This window comes from Phasianus colchicus, chromosome Z (assembly GCF_987193195.1).
Source record: "Phasianus colchicus chromosome Z, bPhaCol1.hap1.1, whole genome shotgun sequence".
NCBI lineage: Eukaryota > Metazoa > Chordata > Aves > Galliformes > Phasianidae > Phasianus > Phasianus colchicus.
The window spans coordinates 59,030,191-59,053,793 of record NC_143476.1 but is presented as its reverse complement, the minus strand read 5'-3'; the positions used below and the strand labels follow the sequence as shown (position 1 = coordinate 59,053,793).

The following is a 23,603-nucleotide window of genomic DNA, read 5'->3' as shown; positions in this document are numbered from 1 at the left end:
GGTGGTCCTGCATGTGGCAGGGTGTTGGAGATTCATGATCCTTGAGGTCCCTTCCAACCTTGCCTGTTCTGTGAACTTCCCTGGTATTTTTTTTTGTTATTGTGGCTGTTGTTTTTTCTTGTTATTGTTTTTATTTTATTATATTTTGTTTTATTTATCAGGCTTGCCTTATGACTGTGACACATAATTTGTTGAATTCAAGATCATGATTTTCCTGGTCTTCTCCTCACTGTCTTTCATGGTACAGGCTGGTAACAGGAAATTGTTTAAAAAGAGACAACTTTGCTTTTTGTGCTTCCTGTACTACCTCTGTTGTCATTTAATGTGTATTAGGTACATTCACTTATCAGCCATTTCTTCACAATACATCTTCCTCCACCTAGTTTCATATCTGTTAATATTACAAGTCTTGTTGTTTCTGTTTGTCTGCTATTTGCTTTAGTCTTTTATAAGTGTGATTTAAGATCATTAGAAAGTTTTCTGTTGGTACTCTTGACTGACTTGAACTGACTGTTCTTTGCTCATAAAACTGGACTTTTTGGTACTACTAGACATTTAGAAAATATTTAACACATATGAAAAGCTGGGCATTTTTCTAATACAGATGTCTAAATTTACTGCAGTGTTTGAAGATGAAATTAAAAATTATATGCCTAAGCTTGATGGTGGCAGCAAAGTTTTCAGTTGTGATAAGAGAATTACAGATGCCATCTTCCAAATTGAGTTTTGCAGCAGCCTCAGGCAATCAAATTTCAGTGCACTTTACTACACAGTCTCTTCTGTCTTGGTAGGAAAATTAAATTCCTTCTTTTGAACAAAGATTGCCTTTGGACAGGCTATGTGCAGCTGCAAAGCCAAGACACATTTCCTTCTCTCCAAAGATCTGTACCTAAGCAGGTAAAAATGTGCTAAAAGAATAGCATATTTCTCAGTGCTCATCACCAGTGCTGCTTATACTCACAACACTGTATTTCAATGCCTCTCAATACTTAGAATTTTTTCTATTATTTTCCATAACTTGGCCCTATATGTCAGTTGTAGAAAAGATTCACAGCACAGTCCTAGGTAGCTATTTAGAAAATCTTTTATATTAAACTATTACTGCTCATTGTATCTGATCACCTTTGATTAAAGCAGCAAATCTATAAATCTAACTTTTTCCTACATTTTTTGCATTTTCTCCATTCCACCTTACAGTTTCACTACCTGATTTCCCTTGGTGATGGCTGGTCCACATCTTTTTGTTTTGTTTTGTTTTCATCTTCGGCGGTGGATGCAACACTTTGACCATTTTTTCCTGATTTTAGAAAAATCATGGATTTTCCAAGTCTTCTTGGAAAGTGTAAAGTTTATCTAGGAATTAATTTACCATTTCTTCAAAAATGATGCGCTTCATTTTTTTAGGGAGTTATATGAATATGCAGTGATTAGGAATTGGGTAGTTCTATTAAGGTATTGACTTTATTCAAGAAATTTGGGACTTTGAAGGTGAGTAGGATTTTTGTATGTTGATCTTGAGATATTGTGCTTCAGATATCTCAGAGGGATTGATCTCATTCAATGCAATGTTAAAAGCATTGATGACTAATATCAGCAGTTATTAATGGAAGGGAACTTTTCAATATCTCTACCAGAATATTAGGAAAAAAAAATAGTAATCTTCCTATTTCAAGGAGACCTATTCTTAGTACAGTGTTATACTGTATATAAAACCATACATTTAGAAATACACTTGTAAATGTTCATTAATAATTCTTTCTGGTTTCTTCTGTTACATAAAAGAACTGTCAAGAATAAGCAGTATTTCTCTAAATCAATTATTTTACAGTGAAAATGGAAGCATGCAGCATCACTAATTACAATTAATATTATTTTTTTGTTTTACTTTATTCATTTTTGTAATTGTGTTTTATCTCAGAGTTGCTAATTGTGTATTAATGTTTCCCTGTCCTTTACCAAAGTTATTCCGAAAATCAGAAAGTCTAATTTTATGAGGTCTGTCTTTCTTTGCAGTTAGGACTTATGACACAGAATGATCAAGAAAGCTGCCCAGTTTAAGTGTTACTTTCACATATTCTTTCTCCAGATTGCTATATGAAGCTGTACATAATATAAACACATATTCTTGTCTCTAGTTAGTCACATTATAGTTAATGACCATATGGTCATTATGGTGTAAGATCTACTGTCTGTTGTATTTATATTCCTCAAGCATATTGTTCCTTCAACTTCACAGTGTGTTAAACTATTTCAAAGGGAAAAAAATCCTTTCCCTCTTGTTTCTGGTTGTCCTATCAAGTGTAACCTTGGACCCTTATAGAGCAATTAGACCAGCCTCTATCCCCTCCTTTGTAATGAGGTTTCTTGCATTTCTGAGTCTATAACCCTTTAGTCTTCCCTAATGGGACATCATTATTCTGAAAGAAACAATGTAAATGTAAATGAATATTCTCATTAACGAGTCACAGAGAAACCTTTAGTGGTAGCGCTGTGGTAATTCTGCTTGTTATTTCTCTGGTATTCCATGCAGATTTTTTTTTTTTTATAATTCATTATTAGTATTCAAAATTACTTCTTCTTTAATTCTGCATGTCTTTTATAATCCGGTGTTCCAACTAGTTCAACCATGTCCTTGTTTTATTCTCCAGGAACCACCTGTGAAACGTTCAAGGTCTCTGTCCCCGAAGAGCTCTTTTAGAAAGTCAGAGGAGGTAAGGAAACTTAAAATAGCCGAAAGGATGAGTGAAAACTTAGAGAAGACCTAAAGCTAAAGGTGAACGCTTAAAAAAAAATAAAAACAAAAAGAGCAACACTACAGTAAGACATCCTCCAGTTTTAAGCTTGCATAGATAAAGATATACCAACATAAACAAGCATTTAAAAACTGCAAAATGCAGATTTTTTTATGTTTATATTGTTTTGGACTTTTAGCATAAGAGCACATTCTCCATTAGTTTGCCTTTTTTTCTTTACTGCAAAGAATCTCCTACCATCCTGTGACAGCCTGAATTTCAAGCTATGTTATCAAGAATACATCCTTTTTCAAATTTTGTTTTTGAGAATATGCATTCCGGGAAATTCATGTATTCATATAGAAGTAAAATGAAGCACAAAGTACAAAGAAAATATTTTATCGTACAGTGAAGCCAATATTTTAAATTCTGAAGTCAATTACTTGGAACAGATGTTACCCCTTGTACTCTTAAAAGTTACGCCTCAGAAGAGGTTGTTCGAACGGATACTGTAAAGTGAAATAAAACTAAAAAAACCTAGTTGGTAGAAAGGCTTCACTGAGCATATATTACAATTGCCAATTTTCTAGGCTTTTGTTTGTTTATTTGTTTGTTTGCTTTTCTTGAGGAAGAAAATGGCAACATTCAAAATGACCTATTAGTTTCTTGTTGCACTTCCGAATGCCTCTCAAAGCAATCAAACAAAACCAAAACTCAAACTCTGAGTCATATTTTCATAAACATTTACAATCGTTTACAGTTCATTCTCTCCTTCTGTTCCTTTTTTGTTTTCTGTTGATCAGTAATATATCTTAAAATGGTACTGGTTGTATGTAGTACTGATTATATCAAGTGTAAAAATTCATGCAGTCCTGCAGGGCATATTCCAGAGTTCCTTCCTTGTGCTCCTATTTGATAGGTCGATTTTACAAAAGAATGTGAGTAGCAATTGTATTTTATCACAAGTGGCAGTTTGTCATGCTACACACGCAGTATATGAATAGGAACGATGATTTGGATTTAAGTAGGTCTTTCATTCTGTCTTGCTCCTTGTTCCTGGGGATGCAAAAGATTAATTTTGTATTGTTTCTCTCGGTTGGGAGATGCAGGTCTTATCAACTGTGCCTGAGAACTTACCTTTGACAGGCATTGTGGTTGTTACTCCATGTTGGCCTGGCAGTTACTACAGATGATTGTAGTGGTGTGTACTAAAGTTGTTCCACCCTCTGCTGCAAAAACTAGCACATCAGTGTATGATTGTTGCTCTGAGTAATGCAAAGTCCCAAGCTGCTTGGGGGTTTCTTCTGGAAGGAGAAGTGAAAAGAAACACTCTGAATTTCTAAGCAAATGTAGAAGAGGAAATACTGTTATTCTTTGCTCATGGCCTCATAACACAGATCAGTTATCATACTTGCCTTACTGCTTTTGCTGTTTCTTCTGTTTATTCCTGAAGCATAGCTTCAGAATCTGCAGCCTATATGAGGGCTGCTCTGAAAGTAATGCCTTCTGTGTTATTCTGTTGACTCGTGACATTAGAGGTGGGAGCTGGTGGTATGGCAGTAGAGGCTGAACCTTCCTAACAATTTACATTACATTTTGTTGTGTGTGACAGATGTGACAGATGGTGGCAGAGGGGCACTCTTGACAGAGTGGTGCCTGTCATGGAAGGGCATCTGAAGCGATGGTGTGTCAGTGAGTTTCTCTATGCAGAAAAAATGGCAGCCATTGACATTCATTGGCACACTGAATGTTTCTGGAGACAAAATGGATGTGGATGTGAACACAGTGAGGTGGTAGGTAATGTGTTTCAGCAATGGCAATAGCAATGTGCTCTCATGCAAGCCACATTCCAGACCACTGTGCAGATTTTTACAAGCATGGCATACAGGCTCTTGTTCATTGCTAGGCAAAAATGCATACCAGTGCCTATGTTGAAAAACAGTGTCTTGTAGCTGAGAATTTGCTCTATCAACTTGTATTACTGCACTTTTTGTATCCTTTGTATTTTCCATGGAAATAAAGAGGAGGCATTACTTTCAGAGCAACCTACATATATTATAAGTGTGGGATCTCCCCTCATCATTTCTCTAATCCATGAAGTCCTTAAAAGCTAACTCTTATATTTACCCATGAAACTGACAATATGAGCTCCTTTAATATTTGTAGCCACGTTGGTTCACTTCTTTTGTAATATTCATTAATTGAAAAAGCTGTGGTGGCATGGGTCAGTGTATTGAGATCTCTTATGTCACAACATACAGAATTCAATTAGGCCATTGCCAGCATGGCAACTAATAAGGTGAGAACAGCATCAAAGTAATTTTATTGGCATTGTATATTTGGGACATTAGCCCAAAATAAATAAATAAATAAAAGGGATTTGAATAGCTTTATTTATGTTTTTTTTCAGCCATGGGTACAATTGATGCCCCAGTCAGTATTAAAAAAAGCAGAAAAAGGAAGGTCCCATACCAGGATTTTCCAGTTCTCATCAGCTGACTCAGTTCTAGCCAGGGAACTTTAACTTTTACTGTAATTACTAGTAATATAGACAAGAGAAATGTGTAAGTTCTTATAACTTCAGTGTCTGTAGTTTTGATACAGAATCTACTTCATTTCTGAGTACCAAGACATATTAGAAAGTAACATAGCATCCTGTATTTCACTTTTCTATAGGAAAGACAGTGTCAAAGCAAATAAAAGTGTTTTAATGAATTTTGAGTGACATATTATCAAGCTGGTACTTAAGCTGGTGCCCACAAAGTATATGGTTGTCTTTAAGAAGTGAGGGAGTTTGGTTGTTGGAAGCTGTGATCTCTGGCATAATCTAAAGAAGACATCCCTGACTTTTCAGGGAAAGTCACTAAAAAAAGCAAGAGAACTTCACTTTAAATTTTCTCATTCTTTTTGATTAAAGTTCAAAAGTTTTGTAGATTATTGGACCAAAACATGTAGACTAGTCTGTAGGGGAAACTTAATACATGATTGTGTGAGAAGGAACACTGTTAAACTTAGCTGTGATAATAACAGGATGAATTTCAGTGGTGGATGAGTAGTTCCTGTTGCAGATTGGATTTTACCTGTCAGTGTGTGACATGAAGTATTACAGCATGGCTATGGAGAGGTGGAGAATAATGTGGAGATCCACTGCTGGAGGTGGTTGCTCCATCCCATTTCCATCACTACACAGAAAACTATATACAAGACAGCTTAGTTATTACAAAATATAACTAAATTAGGGGAAGGTGGAGCTAAACTGGGCTTATGGAAATAACAGAGTAAATTTAAAGTTCTGAAGTGATTAATGCGTTAATAAAACAAAGTGATTAGGACAATTATTTCTCTAATTTTTTCCTTGGCAAGAACAGAGCAATTGACAAGGTAGTAACTGTAAGGGAATGGATAATAAAACAGGTAAGCAATAATGAAAAAATTAGATTTATCAATAGAGGAGGCCATGGTCTGCTCTTAGTTACACCTTTGAAAACGCACTGACACTAATAAACTTTACATTTAATACTTATGGGCTTTATGCTGAATAGGTTTTATATTGAAGATACTACTTTGCAGTGTCTTACCAAACTTGATTGATTTTTCACTAGCAATATCAAGCAATCTTATTACATAAATAGCAGCATACGAAATTTCAGCTGATTTTTTTTGGCTAATGTTTTTTCAGCTCTTATAATGTGTCATGAAAACTGGGCAGTATTTCAGAAACTATATTTAGTCTAAGTATCTTGTAGTTAGCACTTCTTAGAACCCCTTAACATTTTTTTATACTGGGGTTTAATTCTTATTGCATGTCAGTCTGTGTTATTTATGGGCTAATACTGAAAGCCTTCCTTGCTTATATTATGCATACAAGCACGCATATAATGCATATAAATAAAGTATTGTAACTTACAAAGATCTTAAAGAGCTTGTTCAGTAGTCAGTGTACAAGCAGAATACTTACTGAATTGAAAATGCAGCAATGAGAATGGTTTTTACCACTGGATGTTGTCTGGTAACTTCTTTATTACTATAGGCCAGAATTCAACGTTCTTCACACTACAGAATGTCCTCCTCTTAATGTTCTTTTTTTTTTTTGCATGTGTTTTCATTTATTTATTTATTTATTTATTTTCAGAACACAGTATTGTCCTTATGGAAACATGATTTTTTAATGATTTTTAAATTATTGCTTCCAACTTTCACGATGGTATCCTCTTGTGTGACTCAAGGCACATCTTATTTTTCCGTTCTGTGAAAAAGAAGTTTTTTTATTAATAAAATTATTGTAAGCTTTGTTCATCTTCCTTTTTTTGTTGCATGGGTATTGGCCAAAGCATGGGTTTATATATATATATATATGGCAGGCTCATATATATATATATATATATATAAAAATTAAGGGAACCTTGATATCATTTAAATTGAGGTATTTTTTTAATGTGGATTTCATTGTGGCCAGTACTTTTCCATACAGAAAGAAAAGTCGTTCATAGGGAAATATATATTTTTTCAGTCTACGCATTTTTAGGTATGTTACTCTGATACATTCACAAGATGAACACAGATATTTTGATATGACGTTTTCTAAAATTTTTTAGGAACACGTAAAAAAAGGTTTGACAAATTGTCTTCAAAATTAGAGTTGAAAAATAGTGAACCTGTATTTTTACAGAGACTGTAATTCCTTACATTTAAGTTTAGATTTTTTAGGCTTTTAACAGTTAATTAAGTAGAACTTTTTTTTTTTTCTTTAGATCTTTGAAATTCTCTTGCCTTTTGCCAAACTGATTTTGTTTCTTTTTGGCGCTATTCAGACTCAAGAAAGTGATGAGCTAAGAGCAGCCCATGAAAAACGCAAAGAAAGGCTGCAGATGTTACAGACCAACTACAGAGCACTAAAAGAGCAATTAAAGCAGTGGGAAGAGGATGATAGCAGGTAAGTTACATAGCTCATTAAAAACATTTCCCTTACACTAGAAATCTGAACAAAATTATTATGTAGGCATTCAAAAGAGAATTTGATTTCAAACAAGAAGCTGATATGTGGTAATCAAGACTTTGTTAAAGCAGAATACACGACGTACCTCTATATGACAAAAATTACAGTTGTAACCAAGAGTAAAATGTGTTGAGCTGACACCTTGACGTATTTTATTAGGATCTCATTCTGAGTCAGTACTGGACAGAGGTCTGCTAGGGCTGCTTATTAGGCTTGTCTAATTCCCCAGCTGATTAATTTGTTGACTGTGTATGTTTTGAATTTTCTATAATGGAACAATTGCTCCTTATGTTTCAAACAGTTTTTTAAAATAGTTTTTTTCATTAAACAATAAAAAAATAATAGCTTCTGTGTGAAACATTTAGTGATTCAAGCATTAACTGAGGATAATCCTAAAATATCCCTTCGTACAGAGAGAAAAGAGTATGTGCATGAAGAGCAGGATTTTTTCAAATGTTAAATGGTGATAAAATCAAATATTTCTGATCATTTTATAAAAATATTGCAGTAAAATATCTTTATGAGTGGATAAAAAAGAGAATGTGAAAATTCTAGCACATCAGAATTTAAATAGTCAATATCCTAGTTGTAATTCACCATTCTATACAGAACAGTCAAAATTTTATGGAGAAATTTGTTTTGGGAAGTCCTTAGCATAGAGTTAGTATTGTTGGTAAACAGTTGCATTTAAAAACATAAAGACATTTTTTATCACTTCAGTTATTAAACACTGCTGAGGTACAGGTTTTGGGCCTTACTTCAAGGGAGTCCTGATGTCCTGGATCCTTTTGTAGGACTTCAGCAAGCACCCACAGTTTTGTATATCCATGTGTTTTACTAGAAATAATTCTTTTCTTAATTAGTGCAATCCTGAATCATCTTCAGACAGACTTAAGAGATCTCTACAGAGAAAAAATAGTCACAGAAACTGCTGCAAAAGTGACAGTAACCATTTAGAGAATCTAGGCTGACTGTGAATGAAAACTGTCCCTCATATATACTTCATGCTTTGACTTATTTAAGTACATTTTTTAATACTGTGGCATTTCCTAAGCATGGTTTGTCTTTTAAAAAGAAAAAAAAAGTCTAGATGAAAATAAAGTAATGCTATATGCATTGGTAGCACAGGAGGATTCTTTTGAAATACAGAAGCACAAATAACTAGTACTTTTTTTTTTAAATTAGAACAGAAAGGTCTTGTTTATGTTGGAATAAAGGGTGGATTTTATCTTGTACTTCTCTCAGAGTTTTTTTATTTCAGTGCAAGCTGAAAACCTTCTGGATGATAGTTGTTTATTTCTGTGTCTATAAGCTAAGTAGGCATTCATGGTTCACAGAGACAACAAAGCTAAAAGGAAAAAAAATTCAGCCTAGAGGTGGTAAATTCAAATTTTCATATATAGTGAAGCTTTGAGAATTCTAGTTCTGATAGCTTAAAAAAAGGACAGATGAGAAAGGGAAAAAAGAAAAAAAATGGCAAACTAAAAAAGGAGAGAGTAGAGCAACCCCTGTTTCTGTTCAAAATAAATTAGATCTGCTTGTGTTGTGACAGGAGGGTATCTGGGAAAAGTAGATATTGTGGAAAGTGTAGTATTGAAGACTTTATTCGTTAATCTGATTTTTTTTAAACTCTTGTTAAGTTGAACTAAGAATTAGGCTTTCTGTTTTTTATAATCAGAATAGAATTTCATGAAGTAAGATGATACTGAAAGGGATTTTTTTTTTTTTATTTTAATATGCTGACAAGGGAGAGTAGCCAAGTCACAAATAAAAGCTGTCTGTCAATTGTTATGCCTTACACCATTATTTCGACATCTCAAAAAGGTTTATATTGCTGGTGTAATGTAAATTGTGCATTAAGAAATCAGTATCAAGTATTTACGTGATACTTATGATCCTCTCTGTGATGGAGGTCCCTATTCTTTCTGATTCTCCGTAGGATAGAGTTTGTTATCTGTACGGCAGCTGATGGGACCTAATCTACCTGTCAATGTACATACAACTTGCACTGACATAAGGGACTGCAAAGATGATGGGGCTTTATGAGGTTATGACATTCGCTGAAAATTTATTTCCATGCACATAGAAATTCAAATTGCAGGAGTGTCTGAAATTAATGAATATTTAAAATAATGTTTATTTTTCCTTATTTTTAATTAATCAGTAGATCAACAACTGAATTCGAGCAGGCATTAATACAACTTCCAGACTGCTTTTCAGGGGCATTTTAGGAGCTGGTGTCTCTCATTTTTTTCTGCAAGAGATTGGTGATGGTTTCACCTTTTGCTTTCACCTACTAGTGTTATAAGGAATTCTGACAGAATAAACCCAAATGATACTGCTCTCAGTTAAGAGTATCTTGTTACCATACCAGTTAGATTTCTGTCTCAAACTACTTAATGAACTTTTTTATAATACATTTAAGGTGTCATTCTTCACAGAACGTATGCCTCCATTCATCCATCAAGTATTCAATAGATGCTATAGTTAAGAATCTGTATGCTGTGAATGAAAACGTGTTTTTTCAATTATAGTGGTCCTAAAGCATGTAGTTATTTAAAAAACGAACCACCTCTTTTCACTCACAAACAGGACTGCAAGCAGTAAAGGCAGATACCAGCGTGCAGATGCCTGCCAGCTTTGTCAGGAGGATTTTGCTGCTATGTGGAATGAACTGGCTTTTTTCAAAAGGGAACACAAAAAACTATTGATTGAAAAGTGAGTTTGCCTCTTAAGTGGTGTTTACATTAAGAAACATGCTGCTGTTTTTTTTTTGTGAAGGTTGTGCCTTGCAGGCCACATAAAAGGAATTCCTTGCAAAATTCCGAGATAAAACCATCTTCTGCCAAAAGCAGAAAGGAAAACATCAGCTCTTTTCTCCCTCTTAAATCAGTGACAAGTTACAAGTTTGCTAGCACTAACAGAAACTGTATTCCATGATCTAGGGATTGTGTTAATTAATGTGGCTCTCATCTGTTGGAGGTGTCGCTCTTCATTAGCCTGTATTTTACACACTGCCGTGCTTCATTTTTGGAATGAGGTGGTGAGGGGATAACCTAGCCAGCCATCCTTGTTTGATCTCTGTGATACATACGCAATGCAGAATGCCTCAGCTCTCTTGGTTCCCTGCCCTGTCCTGCTAATCCCAGCTGAGCTCATTATGGTGTAGCCTTGCTGCTACTCCTGGAGCCAGAGCTGTCCAAGCTAATTACTGGTAGCAGCAGAGCTGCCTGTTAAGGGTCTGGTGTGGATCTGCTAACATGGTCCTTGGTAGTGACCTGCAGAAAGCACGAGGGAGTTGCTCTCTTTCTTGCTGTGCACAGCCTGTCCTTTGGGTTTAGTGCTGATCCCTTCACACAGCTCTTTTAGCTGTAGTAAGTGTAAAACTTGGTGAAGGAAACTCTTACTTTAGAAAACATACAGTTTGCTGCTTTGATCTCGTAATTCATAGGCTATTATACTCAACCAGGCAAAGTAAGAAAATGTCCTTTTATACCAGACAAAAGGAAGTTAGTATGGTATAATTAGCCCTTTGCTGCTATTTAACACTTTCTGTACGTTAAGTCAATTTTTTGTTTTGTATGTTTTAAGAATCAAGACATTGTAGAAACTTCTATTCAGACTTTGTTTTTGTCAGCACTAAAGAAAATGTGTTTTCCCAATGGGTCACAATACAAACAGATTTTGTGAAGATACCGTGAAGGCTGCTGTCACAGAATTTCAACAGCAGCAAATTGTTTTGTAGTATGTAAGTCCTTGTGATGCTTGTGAGATAGTTCAGCATATTATGAGCACTGCTCCAAAAGAAATGCCTCCGTTTTTTTTTATATTGGCCCACACTGTCAGTGATGTTGCTGGTATGGCTAGTATGAACTTTCCCACGAATATTCTGTTTCAGTTTGCTGCTGTGCAACAGATGGCAGCAGAGGAACAATCTGACAAATTGGCATCTGACATGGATGTGCTTATGAAGCAAGGGTGTGTCACTGAATTCCTCCATGCAGAAGGTGATGGATACTCCATCCCTGGAGACATTCGGGCTCAGGCTGGATGGGGTCTTCAGCAGCCTGACCCAGCTGTAGATGTCCCTGCTGAGAAGTCGATTTAGATGACCTTTAAAGATCTCTTTCGGCTCATATGATTCTATGATAAAAACTTGCACTTGTTGACATTCATCAATGTCTTACTATGGAGATCGTAGTTATAGAGACCAGACAGTGGATGTGAGCCCACTGAGGTGCTGGGAGGTACGTTTTAGCAATGGTGACAGCGACACTGTGTTGCCTTTGCTGATGCAGGTTTTAACAAGTTCAGCATGCAAGCTCTTGTTCAGTGCTGGCAAAAATGCGTAGCTAATGGTGGTGTCCACACTGTGAAATACTGTCTTGTAGCTGAGAATATCCTCTAACTAATGGTGTTATTATGTTCTTTATACCTGCTGTTTCCATGGGAAGAAATAGGAGGCATTACTTTTGGAGTGACCTACAGACGTTCAGTATTGGAATTAGCTCTGCACAGTGTATTCTTTTGTCTTGCAGTTATAGTTATGTGTCTGTTCTTGTCACTGAATTGTCACATCTTTGCCATGTTAAGATTATCAAAACAAATTATCATATCTACTTCTTTTGTTTGAGTTTTATGTAGGAATAAGCATTTTCTTGCTATATGTATAATTGCTCTTGTAATTCTCCTATCAATACTCAATACATTTACCATAGGCAGCATTAACTTGAGCAGTAACATGAAACTCATTTTCACACAGAGCTATGAACTAAAGATTGCGTGCCTTAAAGTTGATTCATTTGGACTACTGCTTTGTTGCTCCTGCATAGTCACATTTTATGGGGAACAGTTCTAGGCCTGGTACACTGGAGATTACTGGTCTTGAGAAGCTTGTGATGTCGTGGTGCAAAGAAACAGTTGACCTCTTTGAAATATGGAATTCTCAAATCAAAGAGAGTTATTCTGGTTTTTCACAGTACTTAGTGAGAAGCCAGTGCACCACTGTGATAATTAAGGTGAACTTGTTATGTGGAGTCAGGTGTTTTTTGGCAATATAGCTAGATAGCTGAGTACAAAGGAAGACATCCTCCTCAGTATTCTTTTTTATCTGTCTTGAAATGTCTGTCTCTAATGAAGTCAGTCTTCAATTTGTTAAAACAAGCCAGCATTAAAAGATCTCAACTCACTTTCTTAAAAAAGTCAATACAACAGTTAGTGTATTTATAGATCTGTGCACAGGGCTTCTTCACATTATGTGTGTTGTTACTTGAGCTCTGTGGCTACAGTGCATGTTCTGCAGAGCTGCACCAAAAACTTAAATGCGTGATATTAGAAGCAATATAGGCAAATCAGGCTACCTCACAGTTACTGTGGATGTGCTCAGTTTGATGGACTCTGCTGAATGTTGATTTAGAGCACACGTAAGTGAAATCTAATTACAAATTACTTGAAGAAGAGTTTGTGAAGACTTTCTTCTATTATTAGATGTAATTTATATCTATGAATAAGTCAGAGGGTTAATGCTAGGAAACCAGAATTATTATTTGATTTTTTTTCTTTGGTTTACCTGTAAACATTTTCTTTCTTTCTTTTTTACCCTTTCCAGGGATAGAATAATAACACAAAACGTCTTTAATTCATGTATATCTTGCTCTGAAAACAGTCGTATAGGAAAAGCAGGAAAAATCATTCATGTGTGTCCCAGGTTCTGAAATAAGCAGACTTCAAACAATCAATTTGTAAGTTACGAAATCTGTTTATAAGTCAGGAAAAAATTAGTTGGAAAGTCACCTGTTATGGTAATACCTAATTCAGAATCTTTCTGAAATTGGTGGAAAGACTTTGTTGCCCTCACTACCCTCTGTTTGGTCCTACCTTTTTTTAAGATTTCTCCTCACCACAGGTAGGAATTGCTATGACTGTCATGTAAGCTATTATATACTTTGCCCCTTTCAAGTTGGATACTAATGCAAATTAAAGAACATGGATTTTAGGACCTTAACGCATATTTTTGAAAATATGTGAAGTTTTTGTTTTCATAAAATTGCAAATGCTTAATGTCAGAGTTACATATTGGTGAATGTTGACAGAGGATGTGTGTCTTTTGTTACTATGATGCTTTACTTTTTGATTAGTAAGGAATGCTATGTGCACACTGTTTTAAAATGTGCAATTAAAAATGTAATGTATTTCAAAGCCATGGCCTGTATCCTTTCCATGATCAGGTATATAAATTACAATATAGAAAAAAGTATTTATACTTTACAGTCCCTTATGAGGAAAATGGAACTCGAATGTCTTCAATAAATATGAACAGATCGTTTTACAGAAAGATAGATACATGTATATACATATATGTATCTATATATAGATGCGAATTCACACACTTCTGTTTATGTATAGTCTAGTTCTCAGATTTTTAGATAGTTCATTTAAATCTTTATCAAGTGCTAAGTGTTTTCTTAGCTTTTGTAGGTTTCTATTAACAGATATTTTTGGACATTTTCTTCCTAGTCAGCTCAATCTATGTGCATCTATTACTTAGATTTTCCTGAAACTCGGGTTAGATTAATATGTAGCATGTCTATAGTATCACAGTTCAACTATGGCTGGATTGCAGATTAGCTTTCCTCTGAGTGCCCGGGATAGCTGTGCATGTCATCCATTTAAGAAATGTATTCTGGATCTTTGAAACATTTGAAATCCCTGCAAGCTAGCTAGTACCCTCAATTTTCTACAGAAGCCATTTAATGAAGGCTTCTTATTAATTTCAGTCTTTTTGGAAAACAAGACTGCATGATTTCTGTTTTCTTAGATTTTATGGACTAAAAGCATCCTTCTTTACTCTTTGTGATTGTATCTTAGCAGTGAGTTGGCAAGAACCTAACAAGCTACAGCACATGATTCCTCTTGTCCTCTTTAGCTATTAGGGGATGGTGGAAGAAAGGAAAAGGTACTATTCTGGAACAATGGTAGTAAGAAACATAAAGCTAGAGTTTATTATAGAATCATAGAATCATAGAATGGTTTGGGTTCGAAGGGACTTTTAAGATCATCTAGTTCCAACCCCCTGGACACTTCCCACTAGATCAGGTTGCTCAAAGCCCCATCCAGCCTGGCCTTAAGCACCGCCAGGGAGGGGCCACCCACAACCTCACTGGACAACCTGTTCTAGTCTCGCCACCCTCACAGTAAAGAATTTCTTCCTACTGTCCAGTCTAAATCTACCCTCATAGTGTTGCTGCATGGCCTTATAAAAATTTCCTAGTTCTTTTATTTTTTCCATACCAAACCTTTTGAAAAAAATGTAGTTCTGATAGTCTTGACAGTCTCTTTAGCCAAGCAGTAAATGCCTGGTCATCAGAGTGTTTTAGTTTTCAAATTTCCATTGTTGTGTGCATCATCCAAATGCTACAGTAATTTTTTCTTTGTTTCACTGATAGCTGGGTCATGCACTAGAATTAATTGGAGAACAAAGTTCATTTGTGCTATGTCAATGTTAGAAAGTGTCACCCACAGAGTGTAGCCTCTCTGACATATGTTGAATCTGTAAATTATTTTTTTCCTTGAGTTTTAGGATTGCTGAAACTTAGGAAGTTTCTAATTATAAAATATTTAAATGTAATGACTCAGATCTCCTGTTAACTTCTTACTGTATTTAGTAGTTGTAGGCTACACAAATACAGGCTGACTGTGCTTTGTTTAAGGCACCTCATAATGCAGTTTGCTTATGCTGAGCTTGCCATTATCAGCAGCCTGAGGTCCTTTCTGATGAGCTCCTCTCCAGCCACTTGCCTCCCAGTCTGTGCTTGTGTCCAGTGTTTTCCTTTGCTGAACTTCATGCTGTTGCTCTTTGAGTCACCAATGATTGATGAATATATAAAAATAAAAAGTATGCAAAAAAAATAAAGTACTAAAAGCATCTCGTTAAATTGTTCATGATAAGAACCTTGTGAACCTAGATTATACTTTCATGCAACATACAGCTGAATTCAGCAGACAATGATATTTTTCTGCTTTCCCTTTGTGGTACTAATTTTGGAAGGGAAAAAGAAAATTTTCAAGTTTAGGTACATCTCAGCTTTGCTAATAGTATATGGATCTTCAGGAATTTAATTTTGCAAAGTGGAGACAGTAAGTTCCTCCTAATACAGCAAAACAGTATTTTACAGTGGAAATTACAAATCAACCTTTCTGTATTCTCATCCTCTTTCTTAAAACTGTTCTGGAATTCCAGAAACTCAGATGTTGAGCTAAGTGAACGTTCTTTCTGGCATGGTATGATCTCTATAATGAACTAGTTGCATCTCTCACGCTGAATGAGGCAGAATATATATATACATACTAGTTAAACTTGTTTTTTGGGGGATGATTTCTTTTCTGAATTTGTAATGAATTGCATGTAATGAATGTTGTAAGAAGTGCTGCTGTTTGCTTTTTTCAAACACAGTCACATGAAAGTGGCTTCAGAGTTTCCCTGAAGTTGAAATATTTCACTGTAAGAAATAATTTAACAATTTTATTTGCAATTTTATTGAAAGCATGCTACTCTTATCAAAAGCAGCCTGTACGTCATAGAGACTTCTGAGTTGATATGAAGTTAAAACCTCAGATGGACAGTAGCACTGTCTCAGTATTCAGGCAATGGAGTCCTTACAGTGGTAACCCAGTGTAATAATCTTTTAATTCGAGTCTTTTCTTAACTAACTGGTGGTAAACATTGTTTCTGAGGTGGTTTTGATGGCATTTTATGGGAATGAAAAATCCTAAATTGAAATAATTAGTATAATTTACATTAATTTGTTTTTGTTAACCAACTTTATGTCAGTTAAACTTCATGCTACAGTAAATCACACAAAGGACAACTAGAGAGAAGATAAATTTTAGGTATTAGTTTCTACCATCCTTTTATAAGCTAAAGGTTATGTTGCATGCTGAAACTATTTTAGTCACTAGCCACTAGCAGATCTTCGGTTTCTGAGTGACTATTAATTTGAAATAAATCTCAAAACTCATTCTTAACAATGGTGCTACTCTTCACTTTTTTGTTATCTGAACAGATTCTGGATTGGTGTTGGGGAGTTGCTTTTATCTTTTCTTGCACCTGAATGTGGGTTGTAAATCAAACAGACTTTTACTTAGCACCAACAGATATCACTTCCTGCACTTTTCATTCATTCTGTGAGTGGCTGAATTGAGAAACAAGAATGATAAAGACATATACTGGGGAGTGAATGTGTAAACAAAGCTCACTGACAAGGTATAGTCAAATACTTCATTTTCTTGGTTAATTAAAACCACAGGTTTCTTTGTAGTCTCTTATAAACTTAAGTCTACAATTTTCTTCCTGTGAAAAATTCCAGTAAATCATTTGTATGGCTTGAATGTTCACAAAATGTAAGTGATGCTAGTATTTTTTGCTTTATTTTCTTTTGGCAGCATTATCCCTAGACATATGTAATGGTTTTTGTTCTCTTACACAGTCTAGATCAAACACCTGCTCCAAGGTTTACTCTCACCTCCCAAGGCTGTCAGTTGACACATAAATATACAGCCCCATGAAAAGAGCATATTGTACCCTCACTGCAGGCAAATGTTCTTGAATCATAATCCTGTAGGAACAAAGTGAAGAATTTCAGCCCTACTCAGATGTCAGAGTAAGATTACACAATGTAAAAGTTTGATAAAGTTTCTGCTTAGTTTGGTTCTCAAGACTCTACACAGTGAAAAATGAAAATAACTATTTGCAGTATTACATACCAGATTCCTCACTTTAGTTTACCAGAGCCTTTTCCTGTATTTTCTGTGTGGGAACATTACAAAACTCTGTTGGTGTGCATGTGAATTTTACTCAGATTGTACAGGGTGAGATTTTTGCCATTCTGAACACTCATGGACAGAAATAACAATTTAATTTTACTTACTTAGAAGTAAAATTCCATGTTGATCTGATGTCTTAAGCTCCTCTCTTTTTGGGGAGGGGGAAGAAAACAGCAAGAGAGTTTTTTCTGCTGTCCCATTTTGCTGTTAAGGATTTGACTTAAGGTTTCTGTGACAAAACAAATGAACAAACAAACAAAAAAAAAACAAGCAAAAAAAAAAAAAAAACACAAAAAAACCCCAAAACAACAAACAAGCAAACAACAAAAAAAAAATCCAAGCCATATATTGACTCAGTGTCTCTAAAAATGACTCAATTGAAGGACCATGGTAACAAGTTTAACAAATTTTCAAAATTTGCTTAGCAGACTGTTTGATTTTCTTCTTAATTTGGCCGTCCTGTCTTTAGCATACTTCCATTTCTCTGGAGGAGAGCATCTGAAAAGGCAATAGCTACCTTTTGGACTGTGAGGAAGGCTTTTCTAACTGCAGCAGCTCCTGGACCAGTCCCCAATATCTGTCAGCACCAGCAATGGTGTGCATTAGGAGATTGTGCTTGGTTTCTGCTTATTTCTCCGAAGAGTCATCCCACTGCAGTTTTACAACTTGTAATCTTTGAGAAGGAGTCTGTTTTCCTCAGTGGGTTATGCCTTCTTGCATATTCTTCTCTATTAGAAATGAGATTCTCTGCTTGGTTTTATTTTCCAGATAAAATTCCCTGGGACATACAGAAAGAAGTCTTTTTGTTTATTTGGATGTTTATTTTAGACTACCGTGAGCCTGCTCTTTTAATTCCTTTTATCTGCATGCAGGGGAGTGCAGGAGTCTCCTTCTGGCCTTACCTGTGAATACTGAAAGTTGCTGATGAACAGTGGCCAACTTACAGGATTGCTCTTGAGGCAGTGGTTTGATAGAGGACTAACTCTGGCAGTGGGTTAGCCTAGGATCAGCAACTCTCAAAGGAAGGAGACACATAAACTGATAAGTGCAGGCAGAAAGTTTATGCTATAGTTCAGTCTATTTTTCTAAATTTCCTTTAATGCCTTGAGTCACAAGTGCGCATGTGTTGTGTGTGCATTCAATCTGGAGCTGTGTGAGGGCTCCTGATGGTATCTTTAGAACCGCTGACGATTAAAAATGATGAGTACTAGGAAATTTTGTTCTAGCAAGAAGGTATATTTTGCAAAAGCCTTGCTTATATGCAGATGGTATGAGTATTTCGCCTATTCCAGTAACTTGATAAGTAAGCAACTGTTTTAGATAATTTCTTGCTGATGCATAGCTATAATCTGAAAGAAATCAGAAGTAATTCCTTTGGTGAAACTGCTCCTCTAGAATACTTTTTATTATGCTTCCTCTTTCTGAATTCCAAATGGGTGTGCATTTGAATATTATTAAAATAACTTTATAGAGAAGGAGTAACCAAAAGGATTACACTGAGATAAAATAGAATTCTGAATATTGTACAGTGTGGGAAGAGATGATGCTATAATTCCAGGTCAAGGTCAGTACCTTTAGAAATGTGTGAAACACAAACATAAACTATTAGCTAGACAGATTTGAACTCCCTCAGTTTCTTACTGATCCTTGTTTTAGTATCACCAAGTGTGGCTGTGGCACGGTCAGAATTAGAAGATATAAATAAAGAATCAGTACATAAAACAGGATGCTGCTTCCTGCTCCTCTTGGTGCCTTTTGTATGGATATGATATGAAGGAGAAGAATGACTTTCATCGAGTTATTAATAATCAACAAAACATGTTGAGGTTGTTCTCAGGATGTTAGAAATGCATCAATATTATTTCACAGAGTATAAACAAGGACATGCTGCTTCATTCTGCTATGTTAGAAAATACTGGCAGACTTCTCGGAAGAGCCAGCAGATTCTTGCTGTGTTCAGGTGCTGATTCCTGCTAATTCAAGGACTTGTAGACTTCGTAGCTAGGAAGAAATTCAAAGTTGTACCCTGACCATATAGTTGGAACACCTGAGACTATTGCTTTTCAGCATCTCAACTGTTTCTTGTCAACCAGGAAATCTAATAAGTATTTTGGAGCAGCTTGTATTGTGGAAGGCTGCTGTGAGATTTTTGACTTGTTTTGAAATCAGATGAGAAAATATTTATCGTTGAGCAGAAGGCTGAAGTCCATGAAATGATTCCAGGTCTGCTTAACGATAAAAATCAGTACTGCATATTCTAGGCTTTGTATGGCTTTAAGTCACTTTTCTTCCATCCAATGTGGTATCATTTGAACTTGGGAAAGCTGCTGGGAAGCACAATGAGTGAGTATAAATATGAGCAACTTATTTTTCTGGAAGGAGTCATAAATTCTGATTTTATTTTATTTTATTTTATTTTTTTTTGTTCCACAGGTTTTATTGCTCTTACAAGCACATTGCAAAGCTAATCTTTTTTTTTTTTTTTCTCCATCTTTAAGAATTTGGCTAGAAAGGGAAATCATGACTGGGAGCTGAATATTTTTCTTTCAGTTTACATAATAATAACTCATTGTATTTGCTCTTAAAATTAGAAATTACAGTTTTATAATCCACTAATAGTTATGTAATATTAACTATCAGCAAAATTGGCAGGGATTTGCTTTTAAGTTTCCACAGTAAAGTTTCAGTAGTATTCCAGAAACATTCATGAACTAAGCTAGTCTCTATTCCAGAAACTATTTATGATAAGAGTTTCCCCATGCTATCAGAAAAATGTTTGCTATCTTTTGAAAAATTCTTACACCTTTTCAGAAAAAAAAAAAATATATATATATATGTATATATATAAAGGGCAATCCATACTGATTTAAGTGAATGTATTTAAATACTGCCCATAGATACAGGCGGAGAGACGACTAGAGTTTCAGCACTGCAAGCTTTTAGCAGTGGCTACGATATTATTATTGCAGATATGAATTAAGACTTGGAATGTGACGAATCTTTATAAAGTGTAACTGAGTCATTGCTTATTTTCTTTTCATCCAGATTGCTGATAGATATTCCTCGTAGTGAATCTTCTTTGCCTAAGGTTTTTCATATAACTGGAGATGTTTTATGCAAAATTTCAGAGACAATTCTTACCCATTTTTTGTTGCTTTTAAAATGCATCATAATTTAGTTAGCTTTTCTTTCTATTTTTAGTTTTTATCAATCAATTTATTCATGCTGAAGTGTTTACTTATGGAATTCTAGAGTTTGAATGCCCTATAAGGTGTCAGTTTGTGTATCAATATAAAACATTGCATAACTTGTCGGAGAGCTTCACAGTATTTGATGAACAGTTGCACAAAGGTTATATCTCCCTATTGTTTAAAATTATATCTTGGAACTTCTCTTTTTAAAGCTAAACTAGATAATAGAATGAAAAGATAGCATGTGTGACAGAGACTTTGAAATGAAAGAGTAGACTTTGACTTTGTCAACATAAAGGGTCCTAAGCTCTTAATATATCATGAATTTATACTAACACTCAAGTTTGTTTGTTTTTCTTCTTGACCTAAATATTTCCCCTTTATTCAAATCCCATCGTTCTTTCTTGAAGTGTAGTTCAAGGGCTCATCTTCTTTGAGTCAACAGAACAAAAGTAAAATAAAATAAAAATAAAAGTTTTTTGTTTTTGTATTATAATTATCACACACTTTACTTTAAAATTATATATTGCTGTATGTATTTGATATAGAATCTTATTCTGAGACAGATTTTTCTACTGACCTTTTCTTTTTCTTTCTTTTTTTTTAATTTTGATTTTTTTATAAAATCATAGAACATTTTGGGTTGGAAGGAACCTTTAAGTTCATGTAGTTCCAACCACCCTTCTGTAGGCAGGGACACCTCCCCCTAGACTAGGTTGCTCACAATCCCATCCAGCCTGGCCTTGAATGCTTCCAGGGAGGGAGCATCCACAACCTCTCTGCGCAACCTATTCTGGCGTCTCACTACCCTTGCAGTAAATAATTTCTTCCTAATAACTAGTCTTAATATATTCTGTTCCAGTTTAAAGCTATTTTCCCTCATCCTGCCACTATATGATCTTACAAAAAGTCCTTCCCTAGTTTTTTTGTAGCCCCCTTCAGACACTAGAAGCTGCTATGAGGTCCTCCTGCAGCTTTCTCCTCTCCAGGCTGAGGCTCCCCTAGACTATCAGCCTGTCCTTGCAGGGGAGGTGCCCCAGCCCTTTGATCATTTTTGTGGCCCTCCTCTGGACCTGCTCAAGCATCTCAATGTCCTTCTTATGTTGGGGGCCCCAAAACTGGGTGTAGTACTCCGGGTGGAGTCTCATGAGAACAGAGTAGATACACAGAATCAGGTCCCTCCACCTGAATCATAGAATCATAGAATGGCCTGGATTGAAAAGGACCACAATGATCATCTATTTTCAACCCCCCTGCTATATGCAGAGTCAGCAACTATTAGACCAGGCTGCTCAGAGTCACATCCAGCCTGGCCTTGAATGCCTCCAGGGATGGGGCATCCACAGCCTCCTTGGGCGACCTGTTCCAGTGTGTCACCACCCTCTATGTGAAAAACTGCCTCCTAATATCTAACCTAAACCTCCCCTGTCTCATTTTAAAACCTTTCCCTCGTGTTCTATCACTATCCACCCTAGTAACAGCCATTCCACCTCCTGTTTATATTCTCCCTTCAAGTGCTGGAAGGCCACCATGAAGTCTAATGATCATCTGCTGATCACACTTCTCTTGAGGCAACACAAAATATGGTTGGTCTTCTGGGCCTTATCTGGCTTGTCAGCTTTCAGAATTTTGTAGTTTTTCCTTGTTCTGTTCTTGTTCAATTTTTACTTTAGTTGATGTAGTGTATATTTTGTTTAGCAACACTTCTGTAGAAATATCATATTCCTTCTTCTGTTCAGGATATTATAAATTAGATCCTCTTTCTAGATCTTCCTTGTGCAAATGGAACTTAGAATCTGTTAGAAAGTTGTGTCTTTTTAACTGTACACCAACAGATACAATAGTGAATAATATGAAATTATGAATACTAATTGAAAACAGCACACAAATTTAAATATCACTATAGAATGTACAATTTTAATTTTTAAAGGGAAAAAAGGGAAGAAAATCAGTTTTTGTTTAACACAGCTCTTATCGATTTCATATGCTGTATTTCTTTATTTGCTTTAGCAAAAACACACTTAGTATGAAGAAGAGAACTAGAAAGTCCCCTATTTTTCCAGTAAATTTTTTCATTAGGAGACTTATGAAAGGGTAAACTGGAAGTGATTGGTAGGTTCTATATTACTGCTGATGAAGCATATAGTTGGCTGTTTCCATATTTTTGTAAATCTGTTTTTCCATGGAGTTGCTAAATACACTCACTCATAGTTCAGTTTCTCTACTGACAGGACATACACTACAGTATTTATGCTACCAAGTATTATAATCTGAAACTGAAAATATAATAAACCTAATTCACAAAGTAGAATTTTTTTTTAGACACTGCTTTCCAGGAAAAAAATAATTTGATATCATCCAAAAATTTCAGAATATGCTATTTTTTAAAAAAAGTTTAGCTTGTAGTAAGATATAATTGCAAAACTGGGAAAATGTTGATAAATCCTAAAAAAATTGCTAGAAGAGCAGTTCTGTGGGGATTAATATAAGACATCTAAAATATACATAATCTTCAAAATTACCTACTTCTAACTCCTAGCATTTCTGCTATCAAAAGTTGTAGGAGACATGTACTAATAATATGCAAATACTTCATTTCAATATCTGTGCCTCAGGACTACAATCAGGTGGAAACTCTGTACAGAGAAATTACATTTGCTTTGTAGAAATATCTTCAGAGATTCCATCTCTTAGCTTCAGCTTATGTCTTGGAGCTTTTCAGATAACATAAACATGATGCATTTTCTCAGCACTGGCTGAATCAGTCACAGGTTTTTCGATGCACCAAAAAAATCTCTTTTCAGTTAGTATCAAAACCTAAAGCATTTCTTCTTTCTATTATTGTATGTGGTAGTTGAAACT

The 23,603-nt window shown here is 35.3% G+C and overlaps 1 protein-coding gene across 6 annotated transcripts in view; it reads left to right on the top strand.

Annotated features, from left to right (window-relative positions):
• The window catches only part of CNTLN (centlein), a 185,966-nt gene that overhangs the window by 80,653 nt on the left and 81,710 nt on the right, over positions 1 to 23,603 (top strand). For 5 of the 6 annotated variants that reach the window (XM_090130661.1, XM_090130662.1, XM_090130665.1 and 2 more), the window contains 3 exons: positions 2,649 to 2,711; positions 7,544 to 7,665; positions 10,321 to 10,446. In XM_090130661.1, coding sequence (XP_089986787.1) covers positions 2,649 to 2,711; positions 7,544 to 7,665; positions 10,321 to 10,446 — 311 coding nt within the window. The remainder of the gene's footprint in view (positions 1 to 2,648; positions 2,712 to 7,543; positions 7,666 to 10,320; positions 10,447 to 23,603) is intronic. The other variant, XM_090130664.1, reaches the window with a different exon arrangement.